The 19352-nt window shown below is 40.8% G+C and overlaps 1 protein-coding gene across 1 annotated transcript; it reads right to left on the reverse strand.

Annotated features, from left to right (window-relative positions):
* Positions 1-3773: 3773 nt before the first annotated feature.
* On the reverse strand, positions 3774-8116 carry nrl (neural retina leucine zipper; the record flags this gene model as incomplete). The annotated part of the gene is made up of 4 exons (XM_079575672.1): positions 3774-3941; positions 5271-5486; positions 7010-7270; positions 7502-8116. The coding sequence occupies 4 exons, from the start codon at positions 8114-8116 to the stop codon at positions 3774-3776; spliced, it is 1260 nt and encodes a 419-aa protein (XP_079431798.1).
* Between the last annotated feature and the right edge of the window lie 11236 nt (positions 8117-19352).

Raw genomic sequence — 19352 nt, forward strand, 5'->3', positions numbered from 1 at the left:
TCCTCCTCGTCCTCCTCCTCTCCCTCGCTTCTTTACACACTTCCTCTCTTCCTGGTATCCTCAAATGAGATCCTTCCTTTTCCATTTTGGATCTGTGTGTGCAGTTAAATATAACGTGGCTTGCTTAATGTCTCATCAGTGTTTGGCTATTAAACAATTATCACTTTCTTCACGACAAAGTAGATCTAAACCTGAATGGTTTCACTACAGGGGACGGTAAAGAAGCAATCCTATGTGACATTTTGTTTTGGGGGGAGATTTTTCTGAGAAAAAGGATGGAAAATGCAGTGGCGCTCCTTGTCTAAAGCGCTCAGTGGCTTAACAGGGAAGCCATACCCTTGAGAACCGCTAGGGCGCAGTATAACCCAATCCTTCCTGTCACTAATTGGTGTTTATGAGTAGTGAGCAGTGTAAGTCCTTCGAGGTATTTGTTTTATTGTGTCACTTTGGTATTCTTATGAAAATAAAAAGTAGCACTCAACAGTTTTATTTGTCTAATCGTTTGTCTCATTCAGTTAAGCAAAAATGAATAGCTGTTTATACAGTTGTCTTAGCCTGTTTTAAGTCTATACAATTAAATAAAAGTCTTTTTTTTTATTTGCAGATCCAGTTTGGTATGTTTTCTGCCTCTGTGCGAGTGTGGTCGTGAGCGGAGAGAGCAGCGCTGGTCGGGTCCCTCCCACACAAAGCTACAATAGACTCCGGCAGTGCGCAGCCTGGACGCTATTATTGCCCTAATCCCGGTCCATTATACCGGGCCAGAGAGAGACAGAGAGAGAGGGGAGGTAAAGCTGGAGATGAGGTCATCCCAACAGCACACACGCAGGGTCACTGCCTCACTATAGAGGGACACAGATAATATAGAGGGAGCTAAGCATGGCGCTGCGTCGTGCGGTCAGAAAGCCAGCGGAAGACTAAAATTGGGAGGTTGAATGAATGGAAAAGAGGCAGAGGTTAAAACTTTTTTTCTTTTCTTTTTTTTTTACTACTACAGGTTTAACAAAGCACTCAGAAGCCACATGGGGGTTGGTAAAGTACTGTTTATTTCATATACCACACTACAAGAGAAGCATCAGAGTGCCCATTGTGTAAACCTAAGCACAATTGATATATCAACACTTGATAAACAACTGTAAGAATGTAAAAAAAAATACACCCTAGTAGTGAAATAAAACCAGTCCAATGATCAGAGTTGTACATAAACAAATAATAAATACTGAATAAATAAGTGAATAAATAAAAGAACATTGTACTGAACCTACACCCAAACAAAATAAATATCTCTATTGTTTTAACCCTGGCAATGAGTTCATGGGACAGTCAAAAATCTATCTCCATGAAAACAATATTATTTGCATTAGTTTCCCTGCATCTATAGCCCACAGTGTTCAGTCCACAGTGACCCGCTCTGTGGTGCTGCAAATTGCATAAAAATGATGGCAGTGCCGCGGATAGCTTGATTTTCCTGGACACAACCACCTAATAATGCCGATTTCTGTTCCCTTTCCCTGTATCTTTTACCAGCGTTGGGCAGTAGTTCAGCGGACCACCATCTCCACTTCAAGCAAGTTACGGGCAACGGCTCAAAGTCACCACTTCCAACCAGGAAAAGGTACATTTTTTTAAGGTTTGATACAACACCAAATCAGTATCCTATCATTTATTTAGCACAATCACTGGAGGTCCCCCCCAAAAAACAGAGGTCCCGGTACATTCTTTATGAGGTTATTCATCTTACAAAAGAAGAACAATTCCTGGTGAGCTTCAACGTCTTTTTTCTTTTTCTTTTTTCTTTTTGGTAGGCAACTGTGAAATGTTAGCTGGCAAATACAACTGCACGATGTGGATACAAGCCCATTCCACCACTCCATCCACATCCAGCACCACTGCACCACTAGGACCTCAGAGCGTTAGCAGCTTATTGAAAAAACAAAACTACACTTTAAACCTGGCCTCTCGTTAAGGCAAGACACTAAAGGTAAAAACTCAACTTTTTGGAAGTTTTTTTTGGCTCAACCAGGCAAGTATAATTCTTTTTGCATTAAAGGGGTATTTCAGGATTTTTGACATGGGGCCTCATTTCCTAGTTATCCAGTGTTGTTGATTTCTGGAGATTTTTGTTTGTTTTTTTAATTCATGCAGTCCTTATATTTGAAGAGTTTAGTGGTGCTAGGCTAGTGCTAGGCTAGTGCATGTCTATGGTAACTAGTAGCCTGCATTAAAAACAGTCTGACCCAAGCACAGTGCACCTGAGGCAAATCACTTATAACACCAGACTACCCATATAAATGTCTGTGTTGACTGAATAAGTTTTGAAATATAACCATTTTGCATTTAAAAGAACTTATATTTGAGCAGCATCAGCTTCCTGGTTGTAAGCTACGCAGCGGCGGAGTGATCTGCTAGGTTACCGGATCTACAGTTGTTTGTTTACCTGCGGCCGGCATTGCTACATGTGGAATTCACAAAGGAGCTTTCTACAAATCAGATATGGCAACGTTTGGAGGACTACCTGATGATTTTGAAGAGGTTTTTAATGCAGGCTACTAGTTACCATAGACATGCGCTAGCCCAGCACTAGCCTAGCGCCACTAAACTCTTTAAATATAAGGACTGCATGAATAAAAAAATATATATCTCCATAAATCAACTGGATAACTAGGAAATGAGGTCCTGAAATATCCCTTTAAGTCCGATTTTCAGTTTTGCACGGTAGGACTGCACAATATATCATCAAATTATATTTATCGCGAAATTTAAATAGGCTAAAAACATATCACATAAAGACTGAGGCTCTATCTGACTGAGAAGACGCATGTTTAGCTAATAGAGCAAAACGAAATGCACTATAACTTAAAAAAATAAGCAAAAGTGTTGTTTATGTCAGTTGTTTTATGTTTTCTTAATTTGGTTCACTGTAAGCCTTGTTTTGGTCCTGGTTATATATTTTTTAATGCCTTGCTTTGATACATGACTTTGTCGAAATGGTAACTACTAAAATATTGCAATATCTTTATCTCAATATTCGAGACAGTGATTGAATTTCACATGTTTGTCCTCATATCGCACAGCCCTAACACACATTGTCAAACTCCACATTAGTAAGAGCTAACCACACAGCTCATCGTCTTCACCCGTAGTGTCTCGCCTTAAGTGTAGTAAGTGCATTTCTTATCTATGATGCATAGACATTTTACACTCAAATGTCATGGACTAGTAAAACTGTATAAACACCAGTCTTAAAGCAGGATAAAGCCCTTTTAAAAGCATAGGATTGTCATCATTGCACGAGTAATGCAAGGAACCAAATGTGCAACCGTCATTCACAGTCAGGTAAGTTCAATAAGCAGCCTCCAGCCAAGTCTATACCAGTCAATCTCTCGGTAGTCACTCGGAGGTGGTTTTCACAGTTATAGCCTGCCAATGCGTCTTATGGACAGACACACGCACATGCACAGCCGGGTTTGCGTAATAGGTCGCGTTCACGTGACGTCATAACATCGTAGAGTCCGTAGATTAATGTTAAGGTGAAGGGCATGGAGAACTCTATATGGTACAATTTGCTTTGACCTATGTTTAAAATCTCGACGCTTTTTCCTCGTGAAATCAAAACTGACAAAGTTGAATTTAAGGTGAAGCCATTTTCTCTCGATTGTGTTGAAATCGCACAGCCCTCGATCCGAGATTATGACATCAGAACGCTCTGAACGCAACCTATTGAGTTGGCTGGTCTCGCACTGTTCCTGTTCACCCGGTGTCGGTGTGGGTTGAGCTCAGAGGAAGTAGTCCGGGGGCGGGGAGGGGGGGCTGCTGGTGCGGGCGGTCGGGGCGTCTCCGCTGTTGCTGCTGCTGTGGTTTGCGCCCAGGAGCTTCTCGTAGCGAGCTTTGTAGGTGTCTCTCTCCCTCAGGACTCTGCTTAGCTCACACTGAAGCTGCTCCAACTGTGGGGGAAGAGCGTTTAGGCTGTGGTTAGAGGAAAGTAACGGATCTGATAAAGCAAATAGCACTGTGCCGACACGCTGCACTAGCAATCGGGCCTGGTCTTGATAACCAGCGACCAACTCCTTATATGAAAACAAGCCCAACGCCTAGAGCTCTATAGCACTGCTGTAATTAATCTATGATATGTTTCACGAGTGTTTAGTGTCACTGTACGCTGCCACATTGATCAAGATAGCTTTTATGAATGCAGGATTTAATAGAGCAGCACGGAATATGTCAAAAATCAGTGATATATTTTGGTTAATTGTAATTATATGTACTGTATATTGTCCTTTTGCAGTCTTCTGAGATTTAGAGTGTAGAGAGTGGAGGCTGGTTTCAAACCCACGACATTAAGTATGAAGTACTATCTTCTCCAAAATCATAGAACTGCCATAGATTCTGTGTGAGATACATACTAAATGTTTTTTTGGTAGTTTGGATATTTCAGGCATATATTTTAGACATGCTACGAGATGATGCACCTCTTTAACACTCTTAATTGTTTAATCAATGAGTGTGAAGTCTTGTAAACCACTCGCCCTTGACCGCAGGAGCTATTTATGGAACAATCCCGTATGTCAAGCTTAATATCAGGGTCGCGATTAGACATGGAGTAAGAAGCAGCTTCAAGGTAATAAGATGAAACATTAAGCTGCCGGATATGATCCGTATGTGCAGCCACTACAGAGCTGATGTGTTAAGTGCTTTATTAGATAGTGCTAATGGCAAAGTTGTTTTGTGATCTGGTTGGATAATATGGATATTTCAAGGTTGTTGTTTTTTACATGAGAATAGCAATACCGTATGTGGCTCATCATGCCCCCCATCTTAGCATGTAACATCAGCACATCCACACTAGAGTATAGACTAAGTTTAACTGTATTTGTGTAAATGGATAAAGCTGTGGTCAAAGCCTTTCTTTACAGACTTTTGCTCATTGCTGACGTGGTTTATGTGCATAGGTACATCATTTTTCCCATTCATCAGAGACTAAGTAGCCCCCCCCAGACTAAGTTATTCACCTAAGCCTAAAAACAGGTGCTAGTTGGGTAAACAAATTATACTTTATGTCCTTTAACATAAACATGAATGCTACGACAAAGAGAGAAGGGGGTAAATTAACATTAATGCATACACCAAATAAACCTAATAATAGCTGTGGTGCGCTGTCCTCACCGAATAAAGTAAAGTAAATAACACCATGGCTGGATTGGAAGCAATAAATGACCGACTGATTTCATGAAAATCTTAGTTTCTGCCTTAAACTCTGGGGAAAAGTGCTTTACCTGCTGCGTGAGCACGTGCTTCTCGGACTCCAGCGCGTGCCGGTGCTGTAGGCGTTTGTAGCGGCAGGACTGAGCGTATCCGCGGTTTTTGAGCGTGCGCCGCTTCTGTTTGAGCCGCACCACCTCCTCTTTACTGACGCCGCGCAGGTGACGGTTCAGCTCGCGCACCGACAGACTCACCAGCTGCTCGTCAGAGAAGCGCTCGTTCACCCCGCACTGCGAACAGATGGAGGCACACAGAGAATATGCTGTTATTTGTTAATGTGAGATGGTGACAGGCAATGACAGGCTCCTGGTGTGATAATCAAGGCTGAAAAGTGAGATTTCTGGCGTTGTATGGTGTTATATACTGTACACAATTTGGTAACGGGGTCAGAGTGGTTGAACGCTTGCCCACCGACCGACTGGTTCAAAGCATCAGAGACACTCACCCTACACCAGTCACAGGTACAGTGACCACCTTTGGGAATACTGCACAGCCATATAGGTATTTAGAGACTTTTCAATCTTGCCATGTAAATTTCATATAAACAGACTTACAAAGAGAATGACATCCTAACTTTTCGTGACCTATTGCTTTGTTTTTGAGGCTAAAACAGCAGTCAGTATTCTTAAATTGTTTCCTTCACACTTATCTTACACATAGTTTTAGAGACTAGAAGGTCTTGGCTTTCAAATGAGGTTTCACACTGGGCATATAGGCCCTAAAGCTAACCCTAACTCTAAGCTGGCAGACAACAGGTTAACTTCAAAGTTTGGCTCACCATGTTTCACAACCTGTGCCACTTTTTCTACTCTTTGATTTGTTCTACAGTGAATCAGTGTGCGATTGCTTTGTTGTGATAACCCCAAATATAAACTTGAATTAAATAATAGGGCAGTGTTTTGACATGTATTTCTTATCAAGTGGAATAGACTAAAGAAACTGTTCTGTCTTCTTGCGCTTCCTCTTGTTCTCCTTTCAGCTTCGTGATCTGCCTCCTTAATTAGAGCGTTTTAGTGATAAACTCCCTTTTGCGAGCCTTGTTTGCTTGGGAAACCTTGACCTGGTAGTTGGAGAAGTAGCGCGAGGTGATCACGGTTGGCACGTACTGTATATCGTACTTGTGATTTATCGTATGGGACGTGCGAGGCTGTCCGTGTGTCAGGGGCCACATTGGAGCACCACATGTCCATAATCTGTGGTGTAATCTGACTAAGTGTGGGTGACAGTTATCAGGATTACACACGGCAATAATAGCAGATATTATCATAATCTCATCCACTGTTCACACTGTGAGCAGACATGGCAGACATTGTCCCCAACACTATTCAAAAATGTTTAATTAAAGCTACACAAAAGGCTCCGAAGAGAGAGTCAATTGTTCGGGAATTACAAACACTTTATTAAAAGGGCATTTGGTGAGGTAATGTCTATGATTAATCATTTCTCTCTTTGGTTCAAAGATTAATGTACGACAATGAAACTAATCCCAAGCAGCTGGTTGAATTATGTTCAAAGAAACATAACATTTCAAAGCAGAAATATGTGGAAAAATATAATATAAAACCTAACAATTTTCTTTCATAATGACGAAATGGAATAAGCATATTTCATTTGTCAATAATTTACTGTTTTTTTGTGTATATGTAAGGGGATATAATAAATGAGTTGTTGTTCTAAACATAAATAAACACTCACATCAAAAATGGCTTTGTGAAAATAGCCCTGGACGAGCATAACAGTCTGAGCGTTGTACCTGGCCGAGTTGCGGATGGTGTGAGTGGTGATGGTGCATGGAGTGGTGATGCTGGTGGTGGTGTAGTCGGCCCTGAGGACTGAGGGGCGGGGGGTACTGGGCTGTCCCGGGACCTGCACCGGTCAGAGACTGTCCACCAGAGGAGAGGAAGACCAGCGGCCGATGGCACATGTCGGCCCCTTTACCACATGAGATGTCTCCCCCGCTGTCACTGCCCGAGTCCCCCATGTTACTGCTGGAGCTCTGCGACAGACCCGGGAACTGGAACAGGAGAGAGAAAAGTCAGTTTGATCCAAAATAGCATCATTACCTGAATGGGATATGAAAGCCTTCTGCTTATTTAGTGCCTTGTGTTTGTGCTAGAAACTGTGGTACTTAATCAAACAGGTGTCAAATCTTGACATTTAGTTTGGGGATCACACACTGGGGGTGTGATACCACAGTTCTAACAAAATGGTCTCTGTGACAAATGAAAAATAATTTGTTTTTTACCTGTGAACTGACAGCTGCAGCAGCAGAGTTGAGCAGAGCCTCCACTGCATCCTCACATCCCAGAAACCCGTTGACGGGGCCCCTCTCTCTGTCCCCTCGCTCCGGGACGCCCCCCAGAGCCCCCAGTAGAGTGGCCGGTCCCGTCACCTCTCCTCCAAACTGTTGCTGCAGAGCAGCCAGCCAGATGAGGTCCTCAAGAGAAGCCGGTGTGGGCCCCTGGGCCCCCACATGGGTCGGACTGCCCTCCATGTTCCCCTGAGTCGAGCCCAGGCCCGGGGTGAAGCCGCTGGTGAGGGACAGGGGGAAGGATATGGAGGAGGACGAGGAAGACATAGAGGAGGACCCAGAAGGCGGTGGATTGGCATCACTTAATGTGGGCGAGGGGGGCAGAGAGTTGTACGGGCTAGAGTTGAGACTAGAGTCCTGTGGAGGGTGTCCCGTGTACGGAGAGCTGGAGGGGTCATGGGGTAGGCCTGACTTAGAGTAAGAGCAGTGAGAGGGCAAAGGAGGAGTGTCCGATTTAACCTCAAACTTGAGCAGGTCGAAGTCGTTGAGGTACTCCATGGCCAGAGGGCTGGGGGGCAGCGAGGGCATGGGCAGCGAGGGCGACGACATGTTGCCACTGACTCAATCTGGGCTCGTCCCGGTCACTCCTCCGCCTCAGAAGCTCATAGACACTCTGATCCCTCCCTGTGTCCTGCGCTCCTCTCTCCTAAAGCTGAAGGATGAAAGATTTCCACAAAACAATCAACACACTGTAATTTACAAGAGCAGAGAGATTTCAGTAAAATAGCCACAATAAAGGTTGCGCCCTAAGCATAAAGCAGTTATCCTTGTTACAACAGGTTAAGAGTATAATGTATTCAACAATAAATTAACAATGCATAACATTTAATTCTACAAGAAATAACATTTCACTCTAAAGTCTCTTTCCCCTCATTAGTAACATTATAGTCAAAAGTGGATTCCTCATCATCACTTTAAAGTTGGTGTTTCTCTAATATATCACAAACTCTCTTTGGGACAATGTTTTGATGCCAACTATAATTACTAGCATTCGATTGAGCCTTTGGATGGACGTATTCATGTCATTTTTGGACACTAACAGACAACACATCCCCCACTCGTCCACGTGCCTTTGGATAACACACGACAATCACCTCCATGAGCAGGCCAACATATGACCGGACAATACCCTGTTAGCTTCCGAAATCTACTTACAACAAATCAAGGGCTGACTAGTTTAGCAGACTTGAACAACATGCCATTAATATTGTGTTGTTTTAATTAAAAGTTTATGAATGTTTAAACCAAATTCAGTGTCTTTTAGACTTCTGCTTGTCATAACTTTCTTGCGATATTCATGGATCGAGACCTCTATCCCTAAAGCAAGTATACATTAAAGTACAGCCAGTAACAAAGAGAAGCAAACAGGTTTTATCAGTACAGATGACTGCTTTATTACGGCCTGTTTAAAGTTTAAGTTCTAACATTTTGTCTTGTCTTTCACTTAATTAAGGACACCACAATGTAGATAAAACTCTTTTCACAAAATCTACAAACTTCACTTGACAAGAGTGAACATTTTAGGACCACACAGATACGATTTTTACTGTGAAAGTGGGAACTACATCAAAGAAAGATGTCGAAGCGCCGAGTAGTTTCGTCTAACAATACTAATTGCATCCCTTCACGTGTAATAGTTATCATTAAGAGAAGCTTGTAATTAGAAATCCACCTTTGAGTATAGTGGCCCAGCTCGGCTACGGCTTGTTAGTTTTGCCCCCCTGTCGTTTCAAACCACTGGTAAAACGAAAAGCAAACAGCGACAGGGCTTCGGTGGAGGCCTCTGTCTGGTCGTGGAATGGGCAAAACGCCAGCCCCCAAAAAACGCCACACGCAGAGAGAAAATGACTTGGAAGCGGGCGAGAGAGAAAGAGACCGAGTTGGCGAAGTCGTATGAGAGATGTCTCTTACCGTTTCTCATAAAGGTGGAGTTTGGTGGCGGTTCGGGGCCCGTCTGAAACACCCCTCACACACTCGGACTGAAGCCGGACTGACTGAGAGGAAGGCTGCTGTGTCTGTGAGAGTGTGTAGCTCTGAGTCCCACTGCCCCCTCTGTACAAATCCCCTGGACGCAACAGCACCCCTCTCCCCCCCCTCCTCACCCCTTGTCCCATGGTCCACAGGCATGTTCACCAACAATGTCCCGACCTGCCACACGGCCCTTTAACTAGTTTGTGTCTAGGTGATTTTTAATATTTTGACACGTTATAGTCACATTCGTGTCATCGCACAGTACATGATTCTTCTGTGTAGCCCTGTAGACTATAGGGCTATACAGGAGAATCATGCTGTACGATGAACACTGAAAAAATATGAAGAGGTATTGTTAAGATAAGATACAAGGAAGCAGAAAGAGCGAAATACCCAATGAAGAATAGAAATAAGGCCAAATTTGCAAGATTGTTTTCAAACTGTAGTACTTTCTTAGAATATGTTGTCGTATTTGGTTGAATTTACTAATAGTCCGGTTCACTATGTAAATTCTTTTATTGTCTCTTTAAAGTAACAGGACAAGACATTAAGTAGATACAAACAACAAATAAAATACTGACAGACAATTAATGTTAATTTGACCTTGAATGATCATAATAAACACTGCACAGAACAGACACAAAATAAAGACACACCACAAAGACACACCACAAAGACGTTCCACACTCACTAGGCAGTTCTGACGGATTTTTGTGGAGAGTATCAAAACTAAACATTTTTAAAAACTTTTTTAAATAAGCAATCAGAAAAAAAAAGAAATGTGTGCATTTGCCCTGGTTTGTAAAAAGAATAAGAATGTGATAATTGCGATAATAACATTTATATGGGGCTTGGCAGAAATAAAAAATATTTGGCCGAAAATTCCCTTTTTGTTCGTTCTATCAAAAATGTCAATGAAACCCTTGTCATATGATTCATGAAGTTGCCGTAGCGATGACCAGACTCCCCATTCACTCTAACGGGAAAATGGTATAATTGCACAATTTTACAAAATGACAAGGGACCAAAAGGCTTCCAAAATGATATAGTTTTCATACTTTCCACGAAAATCCCACAATAGTGGAAATCTAAACATAGTGAATCGGACTATAACGACAAATGTTGACAAAACCCACATTTTCCTGTTATCTTTCTGACAATGTATAAACAACGGCCCATGTAACAGACGTCTTTAATACCAGACGAGCTTCTAATGCTACTTTTACTCACCCTCTGCCAAGAACAACTGCTACAGAACAAAAACAAACTAGAAAATCATATACTAAGGTATCTCACACTGGGATTTGCTGCCTGCAGAAGTGTTAATAAGTAGAATTTAAATTGCCATAACAGCAACAATTGTAATGGTCTTGAGGGCCTTTGCTCTATTGGTGAACCTACTTTGTGTTACTCACTGTCAATGTGTTTTGCATTAAACATAAAGAACCTTTTAGTGCTTTTATTTTGAGGATGGAGCCAAAGAAGAAAAGTTTATACACTAGACTAATGGGGTCTTAAACTCCTATAAACCTAAATGGGAACTCCACTTGCTACCTGTTACTTGTCATTTCTATGAGTTGTTTACCCGCACCTCTTCCCTTTGTTGTCAGCGGAGCAGCTTGTGTGTCTCCCTCACTCAGCGCCACATTGGGTGTATTAAATCTGTTTTTAAGTCCAGCAGAGAAACGCATAACAAGCACTTCTCAATGCTCCTTAAAAGCTAAACTTGCTAATCCGGGGTCTCGGTGTGTCTCATGGCGTCTCGCTGAGGAATCAGAGCTAAGAAATCTGATTTAAAGTGTAAACAAAACCTTTAAGGCGCTGACTCAAGGAAATGCAGACAAATAAGTCACAAACAGGATTTAAAAGTTTTGGACACTTTTAGGAAGAAAACAAAAAAGCATGATAAAAAAAAAAAAGTATGATAAACCATGCAAGTAAAGTGCTAGTTTAGAAATGTACAAAACAGCAATAATGAAAATAATAATAATGGAAATATATAAAGATTGATAATACTTAACCAATTTCTTACAAAAGACCCCCAACAAAGGCATTAACTCGGTCTCGCAATAATAGTAATAGAAAAAATTATTAGCAATTAACCTCTTAACCCCTGCCTTAACCAAGCAAATGTTCTCGAGTTTGGCTTTACCCAAATCTTAAAGCTTCTAGAACAAAGCGTTAAAATAGCGACAAAAACGAGAAGAAACAAAGATGAAAAAAGGGACAAAAAAGCCACAAAAGAGCAACAAAAAAGTGTCAAAAACTCAACAAAAATTCACCAAAAAAATGACACAAATGTGACAAAAACTTGACAAAAACTTATCAAAAAAGTGACAAAAACTTGACTAAAAAGTGTCAAAAAATATATTAAAAAGTGACAAAAACTCAACAAAAAAAGACAAAAAAGTGACAAAAACTCAACAAAAATATGACAAAAACTTGACTAAAAAGTGCCAAAAAATATATAAAAAAGTGGCAAAAACTCAACAAAAAAAATGACAAAAACTCTACCAAAAAAATGACAAAAACTCAAGTTTCAGTTGTGGTGTTACACTGGGCATCGGCTGTAACTCTAAAAAGGTAAAACAGAACTGGAGAAAATGCACTTGGTTTGTAAATCGGGTGGGAATAGGTTAACAAACATGACAAAGTGGTTCCAGTGTAACCTTTTCTTTCGTCCACAGCCAACATTGGTCTTAAATTAAAATTACTAGGCGCCTTGAAATTCAGTTGTAGGGACAGAATATATAGAAACGTGGATGGTGAACACATCAGAAATAGAGTAATTATGTGTTAAGTTATTTGAAATTTCTTTTTTTTCCCATTAGCTTCTATGAGTGAAATTTCTACGATTAATTCTACAATTCTGATTTGTCGCTGCCTTGACAGACTCATGTTTGACATTTTCCGTGATTCTTTAACATGTTCCTGTCCTTTCTTTCTCCCTGTCTCTTTTAGACCTCTCTATCTCTGGTGCCATCGTCGGTGTGTCCGGGGGAAAGCTTAGCGGGCTAAACCAACAGGGCCTCCCGTGAGCGTCAGGACAATGAGGGGCAGACATACAGAGGAACTTAGCTCATGCTCCACGGCCCGCACCCCTCCAGCCATTGTCCCGCCGCGGTCAGTGGAGCGGCACGCCGCACCTTACACTCAGGTGGGAGACTCCTGTTCGCTGTCAGATGAAGAGGGGCGTCATTAGCCTCTTGAGCTAAGGCAGGGGTGTCCAAACCTTTTGCATGGGGAGCGTAGTTGTTCGTTTGGAGGGCCACACACTGGGATCAGTGCTGTGAAACAACTGGATTCATTTAGTGGAGGTTCATTTAGGCCAGAGGTATAAGCAAGTTTGCTTTGAGGATCGCAGATTTTCTTCGTCATCAAAATACCAAGTGCCGAATTTGAAGTTTGTTGTATAAGATGGTAAATGGTAAATGGTCTCAACTTATATAGCGCTTTTCCACCTACATTAGGCACTCAAAGCGCTTTACAGCAAGGATCCACTCACCCATTCATACTCTCATTTATACACCAATGTACGCAGACACTGGGGGCAATGTGGGTGAAGTGTCTTGCCCAAGGACACAACGACAATGTGCACTTCCAGGAGGTGGGATTCGAACCCCCGACCTTCCGATCATGAGACGACCCGCTCTACCATCTGCACCACTGTCGCCATAAGACCTTTTAATGCCACAGAAACAAACCCTAAAGCTTAAAAATGGCACTTGGTACTTCAATCTTAAAATAACCCACAATAAACATGAAATACAATAACTTACTTTGGGTAAAAAATAATATATTACTTGTAAAATGAAAGAAAATTGCAAATAAATGTACTGTTTATCTGTCATTTATTGATTATAAGTCTATATAGTAATTATTGTGACAGGCTTGGCTGAAGCTCCTAATTTTAGCCCAAAGTAAGACACCACAGTAACACTTCATTTTACACTACCTCGATACATCGTACCCAACTAAATTTAGTACAATGTAATCTGCTCTGAAACAATCTGTAATAACTTGTACCTACGGGTTGGATGCACAATGGAATAACTTGTATTAGTACTTTGTAGGTACATAATGTAATGGGACACGAGACCCTGAGGCTTAGGGCTTAAGGTTAGGGTTAAAGTTATGTCTTATTACATTATGTGCCTACAAACTACAAATACATATTATTCCATTGTGTATCTAACCCGTAGGTACAAGATACTACACATTGTTACAGAGCACATTACATTGTACTTAATGTAGTCAAGGGTACTGTAAAATATAGTGTTACCGTGCTTGTAAACAATGTGTTATAACTTGTACCTATGCAGTACATTCACAATGGAATGTATTAGTACTTTGGAGGTACATAATGTAATAAGACATAAGACCCTTAGGGTTGAGCTTAAGGTTCGGGTTAGAGTTTGGGTCTTCTGTCTCATTACATTATGTGCCACCAGAATACTAATACACATTATTCCATTGTGTATGTACTACATAGGTACAAGTTATTACACTTTGTTACACATTGTTACAGAGCACATTACATTGTACTTAATGGGTAGTGTAAAATAAAATGTTTACCGGCACCACTTTTCACAAAGTGCTGAGTATTTTCCACATTTTTATTGTACTTTACCAGGTACTACATGAACTTTGAATATTCCTGAAAACCTATTGTCTGCCCCTGATTTAGGTTCATTATCATGCTAAAATGTTAGTTAGTGAGGTTCTAATTATGTCAAAATTTAGGGGAAAAAAGTACCATCTTGTGTGGTCTGAGGGCCACATTTTGCCTCTGGGCCGCACTTTGGACACCTCTGAGCTAAGGCTTTGAATATCATAAGAAGAGACGGTTGTAAGTTGTAACTGTTCAAATACATAATGTTTAAGGCAGAACTTTAAAATCTGAGTTACTTTACAAACATGAAATCATTAAAAAGTAAAATTGGAATAAAATCATCCACAAAAATTGAGTTCGAAAATGTTTAATTGCCAAGTATCATGTAGATTTCTTGATTTGTAGATTGTACAACACATGTTTTGTTCAACAAATTGCTATAGTATTTAGTATTTAGCAAAATACTAAATAGAGTTAATAAAATAATTGTGGGATTGTGGGGAAACGGTCCCCTTAATCCCGTGAACTTCATCAGTGTGTAGTCTCGCCCCATTAACCCCTCAGATGTCCAGCTCTGATCCTCTCAAAGACTGGAAAGGTCAAGTGCATTGTCAATCTGGGGTGGCTTCAATTGGGGAAAAAAATAAATTAAATTGCACTAGTAAGTATAAACAGGTGTGAACATGCCTTTGCCATCTCTGTGTTGACCTTAAATCCTTAAATCCAGTGTAGGGAGCACGAGGCTTTGGGACGTCCGAGCAGATGGCGTGAGGTGAGGTCTGAAGGGTCGCACTAGCTAACCTTATCCCACAGATACATGTCCTAATCTGGTGTAACGCGGCAGGCTTACCCGTCTCACCTCCCTCACTCTTACACCGCAGCCTCCTAATCACAGCCAAGTGCAAATGCAATTATCTGTTTCTGCTCGCTGCTGTCTGTCACTGAGTAATCTCATTCATCAACTCAGCGCTGGATAAATGAAATGGTAACGCGCAAGAAGCAACAACAAACCGGGGGGAAAAGAACGTTCAGGGAGTGCCAAGTCAGAGCAAATGAACTGATGTGTTTGTCAGGGCAAACACATTTATTTCTGGGTAATAAAGAGAAAATGAAACACTGACAAACGGAAAACTAATCATCAGAAAAGAAAGATATGGCCAAACATTTACATCTCAAGACATTCTCACATGATTACCAGTTTTATAAGTTTTAATGAATGAATATAACAGTGGTTGCTGGTCCCCGAAAGCAGGGGAAGCCCTACACCGGGGTAGGCAAGTTTTCTTGGCAGAGGGACAATTTTCTTTGTTGTAAACAGACCGAGGGCCGAAGCCACTGATTATTAGCCCAAAGTAAACACAACACTGGAAAAATGACCATCTTAAAGGAGATAAATGACTTAAAATTGCTTGAATTAAAGTTCTTCTGTGTTGAATTCGAGTCTAATTTGAACTAATCCAAGATGCAATTGCTATAGCGCCAATGGAGCAAGAATAAAACTTGAAATCAGACAAATAATTGTTTTTCACTTGAAATGACACAAAATTATCTGAATTAAGAGAATAACTACTACTAAAGGTTTTATCTCATCTAAGACGAGACCATATCTACTCAAACCTTAGATTTAATCTGTTCATTCATGTAGATTTATGTCATTTCTTCCTTAAAGGGACTAGATGCAAGTTAGCCATTTTATACTCACTACTGCCACCTCAGGTCATACGTGTAACTGCAGGTTCTATATTAAGCTCGTGCATGACGGCACTTCGGACCCAAATTAACACCTTTTTGAGTGACAGTGCAGGATTTTAGAGGCAGTTGTGGTGAACATGTCTGGGCTCATTCTACACCTTAGGACATTGTTGAAACATGTAGGGGGAGGAAAATACTTAATTTTAACATTTTTTAAACTCTGTATAGTCCCTTTAAAACGAGAGTGCACTTCTTTCAAATGCCAGTGTTGTATATAATATATGACCTCATTGGGTGTATTGACAGTATTTCTACCTTTTTTCTCCCATTTAACTCTAATAATGTTCAAAGTACTCTCTGATTTGTGTAATAATGTTTCTCAAAATCATCTTGAGGGCCAGAGGTTCTGTGCTGGAGGGCCGGATTTGGCCCCTGGGCCTGACGTTGCCTACCCCTGCCCTACACTATCATTCATGGAGGAAAGAGTAATAAAGTAGTAAAGAGTCACTAAATGTCACTAGAAATGTCACTGGTCACATTTCTAAAAAGCCGCTAAGTGGGAAAAGTGTCAGGGACCTTGATTATACAATTTCGCCAGTTGTCACTATTTTCAAATTTTCTCAATCCCGATAATTTGTCCAAATGTAGGAGAATAATTGCTTCCTTGCTCTTCCAGGTACTTTCACATACATTTTGCTAATGTTTGTCATGGCCTAATGAGTTCTTCTGTTCGCCTCAGTGAAGTGATGTTGATTTCCGATTCAGACAAAAACACTGCCCCCTCTTCAATAAAGGCGACCGGCCAAAAAAAAAAGAAAAGACAACCCATTCATGTTGAGTCACTGGAGCAATTTGTAGTTGCCATTCCACACCAACACAATGATGAAGAGAAGCTTTAGAGAAGCCACAGCAACGGCGTGTTTCGGTGTCGTGTCCAGTAAGAGGCTGCACTGATGTGTCGAGTTTTGAATCTGCAGTAAATGAAAGGTCATCGTGAGTCACAGAGGTCGCCTTCAGTCTGTGATGAAACATGTGCAGCTCAGTTTGTCCAATAAAAGGACTCATGTTCTCTGACCTGCACCCACACTCACTTTAGATAAATCACTTTCAGGACAATTCTGATTTCATTTCAGAAAAGCAGGTTCCAGAGCTTTGACATGATCTATTCAGTGTCGCCCTGTAATTTGTTACTTGTATTTAGGGCTGTCATGATAATTACTATATCAGCTTATCGTTCAATAAAGAATAGCTAAACGATGCATTTTTGGGCTCAATATTTATCATCTGCACATTTATTATCCTGTTATCTGCCATCTTAGGGTTAGAGTTATTTTCTCTACATATGCCTCGATCTCAAAGCATATTCACAGGGGAGGTTACAGTCTATATGCCAATGTGATGCCTAATTTGAAAGCCAAGACCTTCTAGTTTCTTATGTGTAAGATGTGTGCGAGTAAAACACACCTTGCATGACCTTTGCCGTCTCTAACCCATATTCATAACCTTAACCCCCTGATCAAGGGAGACGGCAACAGATCTTTTTTTCTTTGTAAAACTTTTTTTAACTGAAGCAAATTAGGTGACACTATCTGTCATGTTTATTGCAGCTTGTGTGGTACTTTAGGATTTGATTATGCACTTTTAAAACATAGATTTTCAGTCATTTTTCTAAAGAGTTGAAAGAAACATGTATCTTTTTCTAATGATATTGTTTATTGCAATATTTTCCTGCCTCAGTTCAAAATAATGCTATTGGGACAGGCCCACTTGTATTCACATTTACTTTTGACTGAATCTTACCTGATTGTTGAACTTGATTGGGGGAGCAAGTGGACAGCAAGTGCAAACCTCGAGTAACAGCCATGGAGTAGGCACGAAAAAGGTTTTAGAATAATTGATCTATCAGTATTTTGTTGTAATTAAATGCCCATAGTAGTAACATACTTAAACTATATACAACATATGACACCTTGTTTCAGACATTTTGATATGACCTGTGGCTGTATTTGCTTTCCTTCATCTTACTTGACAAATCAGATTACACTTGAAGGTTATTACATGTGTTAAAGTCAGTTAGTGTTTCTGCTTGTATGAGCATTGTTTACTACTCTTTAATCCCAGTGTTTTTTTACTCGTGTCTAATCCATCACTTCATCTGTTAATCTTTAAATTAGCCTCTAAAGTTTGTGCTGCTACCTCTTAAGCTATTTATTGATTTTTTTGGCCACTTTGTCGGGCATGTGTGTGTGTATGTGTGTGCAAAAGTGCACACTTGTTTGTTTGGCTGCACACGTGCACGTGTGGGTGTGTGTTTACTCTGCTGCAGTCACACGTGGGACCTCTTTGTGAGTGGACTTATCAGGCTAGTCATGGGATTAGGGCTGATTCTGCCCCTGAAACTAGTGTTAGATTAACAGATACCCGAGCGTCCATAAACTGTCTGTAATGTAGACTTAAGCTGTGAGTAACTCGCTATTACCACACGCCAAGAGTAACTGAGGGGTTGATAGATCAGTAAATGCACAGTCAATTATTACAGAAAGACAGAGTTTTATTTGGTTTCAGAAATCACAGCTAAGGTACAAATATGACCATTTATTTGATTCATAAACACCAGACTTTTTATACAAAAGAATGAAAACCACCCATTTCTGGTATCTGAATGATGGGCTGAGGTTTGCTCCTAAAAATGGGAAAAAACATTAAATGGTTATGACTAATAGAAAAATGTTATTATTTTTCAATTTACTGAAGTAAATGTATTTGTTAAGGTATTTATTTACCCACCTGCACAAATCTTTATTTGGTGCCAGTGCCAGTGTTGCATTAGGATGTAAATGAAAACTCATGAGTTTCACTGTCTCTGTTGTGGAGGTTCAGAGGATGAACAGAAGTGGCTCATATTTTGGTTCCTCTTCCAGACTGAGACCCTGCACCTCACCCACACCACGAGATAAAAGGGACTAGACGTTTAAAACTGGTAAAATTATGTATTTTATACCCCCTACTTTATGAGCCCAGACCAATTCAGCACAAACCGCCGCTAAAATCCAGCACTGTCACTCATAAAGTTGTAACTTCGGGCCGGAGTACCATCTCCATCGTCATACGCGAGCTTAACATAGAGACTGCAGTTACACGTAAGACCTAAAGTGGCAGTAGCGAGCGCAAAAAAGACAACTTCCATCTAGTCCCTTTAAAGCAGTACTAAGTAACTGTTTTACCTTAATGAATCCTTTTCGTAGTCCTTCTTGGGGTAATACAAGTGTTAATGGGATGATTGGGTGGTCTTTCATCTCCCCCTGGTGTCTCTGGCCAGAAAACCACAATTGCAGCTTTCCCTGCTCCGACCCGGAGGCCCAAATACACACTAATGAAATCACAAAGAAGAAGCTAACAGGCTAACGGGCAAAGCTAACTGGGGGCTAGCACCACTTTAGCAGTATTTACAGCCAAGTTTGAGTGAAAAAATAATAATAATCTCCATTGTGTAATTGGAGGTACAATATC

Source organism: Gobius niger (genome assembly GCF_951799975.1).
Source record: "Gobius niger genome assembly, chromosome: 17".
Taxonomy (NCBI): domain Eukaryota; kingdom Metazoa; phylum Chordata; class Actinopteri; order Gobiiformes; family Gobiidae; genus Gobius; species Gobius niger.